The 14531-nt window shown below is 34.3% G+C and overlaps 1 protein-coding gene across 1 annotated transcript in view; it reads right to left on the reverse strand.

Moving 5' to 3' along the window:
- LOC149808231 (coiled-coil domain-containing protein 78-like) overlaps nucleotides 1–14531 on the reverse strand; it is a 111885-nt gene that overhangs the window by 38196 nt on the left and 59158 nt on the right. The window contains exons 12-13 of the mRNA XM_089975237.1: nucleotides 11272–11451; nucleotides 6032–6082 (exon numbers count right to left, since the gene is read on the reverse strand). Coding sequence (XP_089831363.1) covers nucleotides 6032–6082; nucleotides 11272–11451 — 231 coding nt within the window. The remainder of the gene's footprint in view (nucleotides 1–6031; nucleotides 6083–11271; nucleotides 11452–14531) is intronic.

Below are 14531 nucleotides of genomic sequence, written 5' to 3' on the forward strand. Positions count from 1 at the left end.
TGTACCTATGGAAAGGTGACCACTACTAATGTATCTATGGAAAGGTAGCCATGACTAATGTACCTATGGAAAGGTGACCACTACTAATGTATCTATGGAAAGGTAACCATGATTAATGTACCTATGGAATGGTGACCACTACTAATGTATCTTTGGAAAGGTAGCCATGACTAATGTACCTATGGAAAGGTGACCACTACTAATGTATCTATGGAAAGGTAGCCATGACTAATGTACCTATGGAAAGGTGACCACTACTAATGTATCTATGGAAAGGTAGCCTTGACTAATGTACCTATGGAAAGGTGACCACTACTAATGTATCTATGGAAAGGTAACCATGATTAATGTACCTATGGAATGGTGACCACTACTAATGTATCTATGGAAAGGTAGCCATGACTAATATACCTATGGAATGGTGACCACTATTAATGCACTATGGGATGGATAGCCACTATTAATGTACCTACATTAGATGGCCAAAACTAATATACCTATGGGATTGTAGCCAGTACCATTGTATCTATGGAAATGTAGCCACTACTAGTGCACCTAAGAGAAGGTAGCCACTACTAATGTATCTAATGGTCACACCCACCCCAAAAACAAATTTGTTGCTATTTTAAAATACCATTCATCAAGAAATTATGGAGGTCCTGTTCTCAAAAATGGATCATATATGACAATCCAGGTGAAACTTCAAGTAAACTGAAGACTCTGGTGGTACAGTAATTAAAACTACATAATATAATTTAAATAGTATTTAATTCCTTCAGTAGTGAGCAGCTTTACCTCTCCGAGTTTTTATGCACAAATTATAATGAAACTGTTGCTGTCTATTTCATTATCATTTCTTTTCACAGAATGAATAATATACTTCCAATGTGCAATAAGTCTCAAGATTATATATGTAACATTATGACTTGTGTGAAATAGCTTCCTGTTCTAAAGCTAGGAAAGTGTTAAATTTTCCATTTCAAACTCATGGGATAGGAAGGGGAATAACTCCCCAAGACATACACTGTTTATTTTCCTGGTGCAAATACACGGCATAGAAAGGGGAATAACTCCCCAAGATATATATATAGTGACAATGTTCCTATTGCAAATTCATGAGATAGAAAAATCAGAATAACATACCAAGACATATACTAGAGCAATTTCAATAGCTTACATATCAAATTCACAGGCTTAATTTGAAACAGCAACATTTTACCAAAAACTCCTACCTAATGTAATCATCCCATCCACCATGGAAAATGACCTATAAATCAAAACTTGATATATTTTACTTTTGTTTCTTTCTACTATGATTGATATTAAGATGTTGCTATAACATTGCTGAAAGTGATATTTTATAGATTGGGCCTTCCAAGACCATCCCAAGGGCTCAAGAGAATAGTAGCAAAAATAATTTTAAAAAATGCCAACAAGTTGACACTAACAAGGTTATTACCTTTATAAAATGCAGGAGGGCTGGAAACTGAGTGTCATTACTCCATCAATCATATGCATTTTTACATGATTTAAATAGGACAAACATTTTCAGTGTCTGACCTGAATCATGTGATTTGCTCTAAGTATAGGTTATTAAATGAGTATTGAAAAATATTGGACCAGAGGTCACGTGGCAGAAAATGACCAAGTTTGTGAGATATTCTATGCCACATAAACAACAGCCCAATATTTTTGAATGCTCAGTCAATAACCTGTTTATTATATACTTAAAAACAATCAATATTAATCAATATATTACATTATAGGAAAAATATGGTTGAAAAAATATATATTTAAGCTTTTAATTGAACATTTTACACATCGTTCAAATAATGAATGAAACCTGAACACTGCACACTAATACACACTATGTTACTGCCATAAGGTACATATGTATATGGAGTGATTCTCTTTCAACAATGAATGAAAACTGAACACTGCACACTAATGCACACTATGTTACTGCCATAAGGTACATATGTATATGGAGTGATTCTCTTTCAACAGTGAATGGAACCTGAACACTGCACACTAATACACACTATGTTACTACCATAAGGTACATATGTATATGGAGTGATTCTCTTTCAACAGTGAATGGAACCTGAACACTGCACACTAATACACACTATGTTACTATGTACCATAAAGGTACATATGTATATGGAGTGATTCTCTTTCAACAATGAATGGAACCTGAACACTGCACACTAATACACACTATGTTACTGCCATAAGATACATATGTATATGGAGTGATTCTATTTCAACAATGAATGGAACCTGAACACTGCACAGTAATACACACTATGTTACTGCCATAAGGTACATATGTATATGGAGTGATTCTATTTCAACAATGAATGGAACCTGAACACTGCACACTAATACACACTATGTTACTACCATGAGATACATACATACATGGAGTGACTCTCTTTCAACAATGAATGGAACCTGAACACTGCACACTAATACACACTATGTTACTGCCATGAGGTACATATGTATATGGAGTGATTCTCAGTCAACAATGAATGAAACAACATTTATTAAAGAGAATGAAAAGACATGCTGCTAAAGAAACACAAGAAAATAATTACAAAAAATTATGCAATACATAAATCAAAATTGTAGACACCATTATGAAAAGATGATAAAGAAAAATAGTGTAAGGTTACAATACTTATTGCAATTGTGTCAATGCTGCTGTCATGGTGACAGGTAAATTTGAAAGTGCATTATGCATCATGTTTATTGCCCAGGTATTGTGGTCAATCAACCAGGTATTGTGGTCAATCACCCAGGTATTGTGGTCAATTAACCAGGTATTGTGGTCAATCAGCCAGGTATTGTGTTCAATCAACCAGGTATTGTGGTCAATCAACCAGGTATTGTGGTCAATCAACCAGGTATTGTGGTCAATCAACCAGGTATTGTGGTCAATCAACCAGGTATTGTGGTCAATCAACCAGGTATTGTGGTCAATCAATCTTAGATAATACCTCTGGAAAAAAGGATATAGATTAATTCTGTCCTTGCCTGTGTTTCACTAAATTCCAAGTAAAGGATAAAATAAAATGCCCTACATAGTGAATAAACTGCTCTGTTTACATTAAAGAGTGTTTCACTAATGAATTGATTCAATGCATCAAAGGTCACTTTGACACACTCTCACACTCTCTCTCATACTAACAGTAGCAATGATCAAGAACTAGCTATCCATTTTCAATATATGTCATTATTTAGTATCTTTTTATCTTTCTTGCATCTTTGGATGCATTCAGATTTTCTTGACTTAATTTGTACGATTTTATTTTGGATGAGAGCTAGAGCTACTGATTCTCCAGAACTCGTGTCAGGAGGACACTCTTTGTCAGCATCTGGTAACATTCAGATTTATGACAAGGACGGCATTCCACTTTTCCATTGCCATTTTTATTTAGCAAAAGCCAGAAGCAGCTCAATGAATGTGGGCAGGTGTTTACTACATAAGGAAGTGGTGAATATATTTACTAACTACAATCGATACAAGTAGATATTAACTAGATGCAAGAACATTAAACTAATGAGAATACTTATAAAGTATATAATAATTCATGATCTTGCACCATCATGATATCATAAAAAAATTGTATAGTGTCACGCTGTAGAAATGACCGTTCCATTATACCAAAACAAGCTAAATTTCATTAGGTTATGTAACAAAACAATTATAGATCTTTGTTTCAGTGACTATGAAGTTGTATCAACATTAAAAATATAATCTTGACTTTCAGTTTATGGCAGTCAATGTGAATTTTACTGGTTCATACAGACCTTCACATCAGTCAATGTGAATTTTACTGGTTGATATGGACCTTCACATCAGTCAATGTTCATTTTACTGGTTCATATGGATCTTCACATCAATGTTAATTTTACTGGTTCATACGGATCTTCACATCAATGTGAATTTTACTGGTTCATACGGATCTTCACATCAGTCAATGTGAATTTTACTGGTTCATACGGACCTTCACATCAGTCAATGTGAATTTTACTGGTTCATACGGATCTTCACATCAGTCAATGTGAATTTTACTGGTTCATACGGATCTTCACATCAGTCAATGTGAATTTTACTGGTTCATACAGACCTTCACATCAGTCAATGTGAATTTTACTGGTTCATAAGGATCTTCACATCAGTCAATGTGAATTTTACTGGTTCATACGGATCTTCACATCAGTCAATGTGAATTTTACTGGTTCATAAAACTTCATATTTTCCTCAAGAGAGGTCAAGAATTGTCAATAATTTTCTAATAATGCGGTAAAATAGCATACAAACTCTTCAGGAATTGATCTCATCAGAGTTCCTGAAATCAAGCTTCGCAAAAACATTTGGTTACATATTAATTATAAATGCAAAAACCTGAGTGTTCACAATGGTTGTGCAGCAGCAATGCCTGTGTTTTGATGACTGAAAACTCCAAGAAATGGTTGTGCATCAGCAATGCCTATCTTTTGATGACTGAAAACTCCAAGAAATGGTTGTGCATCAGCAATGCCTATGTTTGATGACTGAAAACTCCAAGAAATGGTTGTGCATCAGCAATGCCTATGTTTTGATGACTGAAAACTCCAAGAAATGGTTGTGCATCAGCAATGCCTATGTTTTGATGACTGGGGACCAAAACTCCAAGAAATATAAAAAGAACAGGCCTATCATCTAATTTATCTGAGCTCTTGTTGTGATGAACATTCACTGAAATTTGGTTAACATCTTAAAATAAATTTTGAAGCAAGAGTTCACAAGGTTGTACTAAGATGATCAATGGCTATAGGTTTGGGGAAATGCATGCAGAATGTATTCATCAAATTGTAATGAATAAAAGTGGAAACAATAGTGTTCACAAAGTTGTGAATTAGCAATGCCTATACTAAGATGACAAAAGGCAGTCCAAAGGGAAATAACTCTAAGCAGAATGTGCTCTTGACTGGGCTCGTTTTGAGCTGTTGCTGACATAGTTTCACAGCAAATCTGGTTCAGTTCTAATAATTAATGTGGATTTTGGAATGTTCAAATGGTAGAGAGAGTGATGGATGGATGGATGGATGAATGGAGAGAGAAATTTATATGTGCACTCACCTTAGCAGCATGGGACAAATAAACATCTTGCACATGGTTACCATATAGACAAGTGTATTAATAAGTTTAATGAACTTCAACTCAGCAGTTTAGGAGGAAATAGCATAATGGACATATAGGCAGACAGACAGACTGAAAATATTACTATGTCCGTGGTGCTTTATCAACTAGGTGTACATCTAAAAATACTTAAAAACACTTTTAATAATATCAAGCTGTTTAGTAATTACCTGCATTTTGCTTTCAAGCACAGCATTTTTTTAAACAATTATGCCAATTAGCTACTAAGACTAATGGCAATTTTATGTATCAATCAACATGAATTATAATCATTTTAACTTTTTCACAGTAAATAACATCAATGACATGGACACTTAAAGGTTGTTTCTTTGAATATATCCCAAAAAAAGCTACACCATCCAAAAAGTCTGTCTGACAGCCTACCATCCCCAAGAAGTCAAGCCTTGCACAAGTTATGGAATTACTTAAATGGTTGTTATTGTTCTAGATTTAAAGCCAATATTTTTACAGTACACACACATGAAAGCCAGCTTAACTGGTGGAAGAAGAACCCATGAAATCCCCTGAAAGAACCCACTACACACGCAAAGCTAATGATAAGCTTTCTCAGATATCCACAGTGGCCAAGCTCTAGACTCAAACCCACATGTACAGAGGTGAGATGACAAAGATCATTCAAGTTGAATGCTTTATACCACTCAGCCACCCAGGGCCCCCTGAAGGAGGTCAAATAAAAATGATACAGAATTGTAAATTGCATCTAAGAGTAACCACTTCTTCTTATAAGTGCCTTCACTGGGTTCCATATATATCTAACTCAAAAGCCGTTAAAAGGTAAGGACTAGTATCATCACTAATATAGGTGAAATGACTTACTGCTCTCTCCACAGATTCACGATCCTTATCTGTACCCGTGATATCTTCTGTCTGAAAGAAGATGTCAATTTATTACAATATTTTGCCACTGACATTAACGTTGTATTTAATGTATGAAATATAAATTAAATTCAATTAAACTGAATAACTTTAAATGTTACAGCAGTCTACTAACAGTTACAAATATATACAAATGTATGTATCAAAATTTAACAGCACATCAGTATGATAATGGCTATAACATGCCAATTAAGTAAAGTTGCAAAAATATAAATATAAAAGGAGCTGCATCTAAAAAAGATTCCATATATATGAAAAGATAAAATACTACAATGTAAAGGAATAATGTAAAAATAAAACTTCATGAAAATAAAGTTTTCCAAACAAGCATAAGCATGAGTTACTATAAGATAAAATATATAGTGATTTTGAAATTCTATAAAATTCATATAAAGCAAAATGATAAAGGTAAATATAGGGTTCACATTTTTTATATAAACTTAATTCCCTCAAAAGTCTAAGATTTTTTAAGGTAGAAGATTATCATAAAGTTCCTTAATTGAGCTCACATCCAAAACCTTTTATCTCACATGGTGGAAGTCAATACATTGTACAAAAACATGTTCCACCGCCAGTGGACACTGGCAGAGTATGCACTCAGGCAGATGTTCACCTTCAGGAGTTGTGCATAAATCAAGAATTTGTGTCCTATTTGTGATCAACACAATATCACCGTATCTCTGTCATTTGCTCTATATGCAGGATGCCACACTACAATGATGGATTTGATGTTCTGAAACTTGTTTGTGAAGTTTTCATTCCATATATATTGCCAAGCATAGAAAATGCTAATTTAAAAATATCTGAAATTAGTATATGGAATCTTCCATTCCAAACTGTTGGCTTCATGGCAGCTTTGGCTGCTTGACATGTCCTTTTATTACCCTTAATATCAACTGTACCAAATACTTTTTCCAGCTTGTGAGTAAATTATATTTCTGTAAGAACTGGGATGTTAATCGGTGGTCAGACATAAGGTTTTGCAAGATATTCTGCATGGAAAGGGAATCTTCTAAAAAGATGACGAAACTGGTTTTTTTGGGGTCTCAGTGTAGTTAAAAGATTTTAGTTCTTGTTGTTGTCGGGTTTAACACCATTTTTCAGCACAAGATAGGCTAATAATGGTGGCCAGTATAATTGGTGGAGGAAGAACCCAGGAAAAACCTGGAAAGAACAACCGACCTACGAAAAGATTTTAGTATGGATGTAATTTCTGCATAAAAAGGAGGCTTTATCCTGTAACTGGCTTGAGATATTGCCAAACATCAAATACCATTTTGGTGGGCATTGATAACCATGGTAGTGATTTGGAAATATAGAACGGTGGAGTAGTTGCAACAAGTACTTTTGCTGCTTCTTGATGAGGACAAACTTGTATGCTGCAAGGTGAAATAAAAAACTGTCAGAGTATACATTATATGCAGGACTAAATGGCAGGATTATAAGATAGTTTGAAGAGCCTTTTCATTTGTCTGTGTTAAAGTATTTGTTTGGACTTCAGAAGGTGAAGTTCTACATGGTCCTAGACAAAGTCCAATTCCCTGACTGTTTATAGGATCAAGCAAATGATCTTGGTCAAGTTTAGATCCCACTAAAGACCTGCATAACCAGACTAAGACTTGATCTATACATAATGGCATGGGAAAGTTTAGATCCCACTAAAGACCTGCATAACCAGACCAGACTTGATCTATACATAATGGCATGGGAAAGTTTAGATCCCACTAAAGGTCTGCATAACCAGACCAGACTTGATCTTATACAAAATGGCATGGGAAAGTTTAGATCCCACTAAAGACCTGCATAATGATACAAGACTTGATCTATACATAATGGTATGGGAAGGTTTAGATCCCACTAAAGGCCTGTATAACATTACCATGACTTTACCTGTACATAATGTCATGGGGATGTTTAGATCCTAAAACAGACCTGTATAACTAGACCAAGCCTTGACCTGTTCATAATGCCATTGAAAGGTTCAGATCCTACTAAAGGCCTGAATACCAGACCAAGACTTGGTTTGTACATAATGCAATGGGAAGGTTTCCATCCTACTAAAGGCCTGTATAACTAGACCATGACTTGATCTGTACATAATGCCATGGGGAAAGTTTAGATCCTACTAAAGACCTGTATAACCAGACCAAGACATTCTGGTCTGCTCCACAATCTGTGCTTGCCACAAAACATATTAAATCAGTTGCTTTTGAAATTTCCCACTGAAGCATCTAATATGTGGAATAAAAGCCAGTTTACAGTCAAATATAAAAATTGTGTCCCCTGCACAACAGTAAAATAAGACTTTATCTGTACATAATGCCATGGGGAAAGTTTAGATCCTACTAAAGACCTGTATAACTAGACCAAGACTTGTTTTGTATATAATGCCATTGGAAGGTTTATATCCTACTAAAGGCCTGAATACCAGACCAAGACTTGTTTTGTACATAATGCCATGGGAAAGTTTAAATCCCACTAAAGGCCTGTATAACTAGACCATGACTTGATCTGTACATAATGCCATTGGGGAAAGTTTAGATCCTACTAAAGACCCGTATAACCAGACCAAGAAATTTTCGTCTGGTCCAAAATCTGTGTTTGCCACAATACATGTTAAATCAGCGGCTTTCGAAATTTCCCACTGAAGCATCTAATATGTGGAATGAAAGCCAGTTTACAGTCAAATATAAAAAATGTGTCCCCTGCACAACAGGAATAAGACAAATGTCAATATAGAGCTTTGGGACATCATTGATTCAATGCAATCAGCAGAAAAATAATACAGATTTAGATTAATATTATTTACAAATTTTCTTCTGCCTATTTCTGAAATTTATTTAGGCTTTTCTTTATTCAATATACAACAGCATGCATACTCTCTGATCTACATCCGATCAAACTGTCAACATAGGATGAGTAGTCTGTTCCTGGATCAAGGCATTTCAATGTGTCATAAATTTTAATGTTTAAACGGTTGACTGAAAACAATCTGAGGTGCACTGACATCCTGAGGATAGCTTTCTGAATCAGTGCTACTCACCATAACTCTGAAATTTCTATCTTTCACCAAATTAGGTATAAAAATAGGCAGGCAGCCCAAAAGACTAGGTTGAATAGGTCATTCAAAATGCCATACTTGTACATGTGTTATAAGTTTTCTCCAAGTCTGAAAAGATGGTAGCTATATGTTCGCTTTTTATGAAAGCTTTTCAGATAAATGCTTCAAGTCTGATTAGATTATCAAATGTGCTTTTCTGGTGTCTGAATCCACATTGATGGTCTGCTAGTAGTCTGCTGAACTCAAGGTACCGGAAGAGTTTGTTGTTTATTGTCCATTTAATGGTTTTGCAAATACAGCTTTCAAGTGACATAGTATGATAGTTTGAAGTGTTGGTATTGTCCTTTAGCTACTGGTACCACTGCTTCTTCTTGCTATTATGGTGGGAAGTTGCATGTTTCCTAAATTTTATTAAAAATGATTATTAGCGTATTGAGACCTGTATCAGATGAGTGTTTCAGCAGTTGAAAGTTTAATCATCTGGTCCTGCTAAATGTCATGGGCCTTAATCAATTATGTATGTCACATGTCTTAATCAATTATGTATGTCACAGGCCTTAATCAATTATGTATGTCATGGACCTTAATCAATTATGTATGTCATGGGCCTTAATCAATTAAGTATGTCACAGGCCTTAATCAATTATGCATGTCACGGACCTTAATCAATTAAGTATGTCACAGACATTTATCAATTATGTATGTCATTTTCCTTAATCAATTAAGTATGTCACAGGCCTTAATCAATTAAGTATGTTGCATGCCTTAATCAATTATGTATGTCACGGGCTTTGATCAATTAAGTATGTCACAGGTCTTAATCAATTAAGTATATCACAGGCCTTAATCAATTAAGTATGTTGCATACCTTAATCAATTAAGTATGTCAGGGGTCTTAATCAATCAAGCATGTCACAGGCCTTAGTTAAGTATGTCACAGGCCTTAATCACTTAAGTATGTCATGGGCCTTAATTAAGACAGTCTGGTAGTTTTTAAAGTATGAAAAGTTTATTGTAATCTTTGGAATAAGCAAAAATTAAATTTAAATGAATCCATTCCTTCTGTAAATTTTCTGAATCATTTTTTGTGAAGAGTTTTTCAAGAATGTTTCAGCCAATGTATTTTAGATTTCTGTTAAGGCTATCACAGTTGAGGAATAAATTCAAGGTATCCAGGCTCTTCTTTCTTGTGAAGTATGCAAATTTCAAACTTACAGAATGTAAAACATTTCATTTCAGCATCAAGTACATCTTGATCTGAATTCTGCTTATTTGTCAAAAAAATATAGTGTAACTGATCCTCAATATATGAGTGCATGTGATTTAGATTTTCAATTTAGCTTTAGCAGTTTTAGTCATGTCCGCATCATGTCAGTTTATAGTGATATCTAGCACTGGGGTATCATGCTCATGGACATGTAGCATCATGTCCCACCAAGTCACATTAACCTGACTCCAGCTCAATCAATTCTAACACTAACCTCTAAATGCTGGGAGGCATGCAATGCAGCTTAAAGTACCATTTTTACAAGTCTCTGGTATGTCTCAGTCACTCAGCCAGAGTTCAAACCCATGACCTCCTGCATGCATTGCAGAAGCCCTAACCATTTAGGTCAAAGGAGTGGTCAATTCCGAATATATAGTGTAACCAATCCTCAATATTTAGTGTAAATGATACTCAATATGGCATAGCTGATCCTCAAAATAGTGTTACTGATCCTCAATATATACTGTAATTGATCCTCAATATATAGTTTAACTGATCCTCAATACACTGTAGCCAATCATCAAAATAGCATAACTGATCCTCAATATAGTATAGCTGATCCTCAAAATAGCATAACTGATGCTCAAAATAGCATAACTGATCCTCAATATAGCATAGCTGATCCTCAATATAGTATAGCTGATCCTCAATATAGTATAGATGATCCTCAATATAGTATAGCTTATCCTAAATATTAAGCAACTGACCCTCATTATAACATCATATATCCTTTCACAAATATTTTTAAAAAATGTTGTTGAAAATGAAATTCTGAAAATCTTGTCTTAGCTTAAATTTGTGATCTGTAGTAATTATTTGTTCTCCTGCTTTCATAATATTCTGTTCACTCACCCGTATCTTTTTTGAAGAGTTCTGCATAACCAAGGCCTTGACCCGACTGACCTCAGCGTCAGGGTCACCCATAGAGGCAGATGGTTCACCGTCCACCATGGCATTGATCTGTTTCATTAGGGCGGCCTTGGCATTCACCAGGTTCAAAAGCTCAACACTCAGATCCTCATTTCTCTTGGTCTAAAGGAAACACAAGACAGTTTGCATATTTTGTAAATGAAATAATCTAACCATAACATGCTCCCATCCTCAATTTACTTTGTAGTCTTTATTTATTGTACAGTCAAGTAGATGAAGTTGGTTTGTACATGAAGCAAGTTAAAAAAAATGAAGTTATTAAACTATTGCCCAATTTAGGATCTTCAAACTTTCGTGGGCTCAGAACACATCAAATCTTGACCAAGCTTGCTAAATTGTAAAATCTTGACACAGCTTGCTAAATTGTAAAATCTTGACACAGATTGCTAAATTGTAAAATCTTGATAGCTTGCTAAATCATAAAATCTTGACACAGCTTGCTAAATTGTAAAATCTTGACACAGCTTGCTAAACTTTAAAATCTTGACACAGCTTGCTAAATTGTAAAATCTTGACACAGATTGCTAAATTGTAAAATCTTGACACAGCTTGCTAAAGTTTAAAATCTTGACACAGCTTGCTAAATTGTAAAATCTTGACACAGATTGCTAAATTGTAAAATCTTGACACAGATTGCTAAATTGTAAAATCTTGACACAGCTTGCTAAATTGTAAAATCTTGACACAGATTGCTAAATTGTAAAAGCTTGACAAAGATTGCTAAATTGTAAAATCTTGACACAGCCTGCTAAATTGTAAAATCTTGACACAGATTGCTAAATTGTTGGAGCAAGATGCAGCTGGTCATAAGCATGGTTCACATGTATAATAATTAACCAACTGGCATCAAAGTTGAATTTTTCAATTCTTAAGCCACTTTGGTAACACCATGGTCACTCACTGGAAAATACTGATGGTGCAGTTTTATGGACAGTGATTTAAAGGAAGAGATTATATATATGTAATTTAATAACCAATTAGCTGAGTCTTGTTTGCTACACTGGCTATATTTAATGCTGAATGTAAGTGATTGACTTTGACAGGTGTTTTATTTGTGCTCATTCATGAGGTAGTGGTTTCAGCCATTGAAGTGACTGCCATTTGTTATTGGAATACTTTTGTTCTTATGTACTATTTACTTTTAGATTTTTCAAGGTTAATCCACAAAATGAAATACCCACAAATATGCAAAACTATTCATTTCTGTATACTTCAAAATGTCCTTTCTTGTTCTTTTTTAACAAAACCACAAAAATAAATGATATTACAGTACTTTCTGAGAAATGAAATTTTGGTAAAACCTCCTTGAATTATCAAGTCCCTGCATATTTTTAATCATACATGGAAGATGATATAAAAAATGATAAAATAGAAAAACTGGTACAGCAATCCCCTGAAACGTCAACAAACTACCTGGATAATAAACTACCTGGACAATAAACTACCTGGATAATATGTCCCCCACATAGATGATCCTTCATTTGTTATCATACCAGAGAAAACTGGAAACATTAACATATATGTTATGATTAACAATCCCTGCAATTGGAAATTTCCATAAGAACTTTTTTCCTGATGTTTATGAGCTAAGTCATTTCAAGCAAGAAAAATGTTCATAATTAGTCTAACTGGTCCAGTAAACAGGCTCCAAAAAATATTTAAATGGTCACTCTGCATGAACTACAAAGACTACTTAAAATGAATTACAAAATCTACTGAAAAGGAACTAAAAAATCTACTGAAAATGAACTACAACATCTACTGAAAATGAACTACAAAAAACTACTGAGAATGAAGGACAAAACTAATGGGAATGAATGACAAAACTACTGAGAATGAATGACAAAACTACTGAGAATGAATGACTGACAAAACTACTGAGAATGAATGACAAAACTACTGAGAATGAATGACAAAACTACTTAAAATGAGTGACAAAACTAAATAGAAAGAATGACAAAACTACTTAGAATGAATGACAAAACTACTTAGAATGAATGACAAAACTACTGAGAATGAATGACAAAACTACCTAGAATGAATGAAAAAACTACTGAGAATGAATGAAAAAACTACTGAGAATGAATGACAAAACTACTGAGAATGAACTGCAAAAAACATTTGAAATTTACAATAAAGTCTAATGAAAATGAACTACAAAAATACTGAGAATGAACAACAAAAAATATTGAAAATAAACTACGAAGACAAATCAGAATGAACAAGAACAGCTACTGAAAATGAACAAAAACTACCAAGAAAGAAAATTACTGAGAATGAACCTTGAAACTCACAGAGTATAATTCGAAACTGTTGTTTAAAAAAATAAATAACCGATTCTGTAAAAAAAAATCCTAGCAAGTCGTTCTTGTCCAGGACAAAATTTCTTGACAATGAATAAACAGATATGCACTAAACATCAATAAATCCAGCATTCATTAGTTTAAAGGAACGTTTCTGTGAAAGTAGGGAATTATGAAACAAAATACAAGTTTATAATGGGTAATTACTAAAGCTGAATAGAAATCAGACCTGTAGCAGTAAATTCCAGAGTGCAGCCCTGTTGTATTACGCTGGGTACTTTGACAAGTCAGTATTTTGTCATGGCAAAAAGAGGCAACTATGTATAAAATTCTACTGCCAACATTGTTACCTAAAAATGTTAATAAGGCACTCACCATATACATGAGCTTATGTGGTACAAGTAGAAATGTTTAAGCAGTGCTGAATAAACCCTGCAAAGTACATCACTGTGACCAAGTTCTGAGCACAATGTACATTTTCATTCAAGATGCACACACATCATGTTTGGTGAAGGAATAATAAAATTAAAATCAGGACTTGAGTTTTATGTAATTCTGATCACACTCTGGGAAATAGCCACTGTAACCCACTTAAGGAAGTAGTCACAGTAACTCATTCTGGTAAGTAGTCACAGTAACCCAGTTCAGGATGAAGTCACAGTAACCCACTTCAGGAATTAGTCACAGTAACCCACTTTGGATGTGGGGAAGAAAACAATCATCCAGTGATTATTTCACTCTACAAGTTTAGTGCCCATAATTTCACTGATACAAGAGTTACAGAACAGACATATAGTATCAATACAGTGTCAACTCTTTTAGTGACACCAGAGTTACAGAAAGTGGAGTATGGATGCAGTGTCAATTCATTTATTGATA

Source organism: Sinohyriopsis cumingii, chromosome 1 (assembly GCF_028554795.1).
Source record: "Sinohyriopsis cumingii isolate HCF-2022 chromosome 1, ASM2855479v2, whole genome shotgun sequence".
Taxonomy (NCBI): Eukaryota; Metazoa; Mollusca; class Bivalvia; order Unionida; family Unionidae; genus Sinohyriopsis; species Sinohyriopsis cumingii.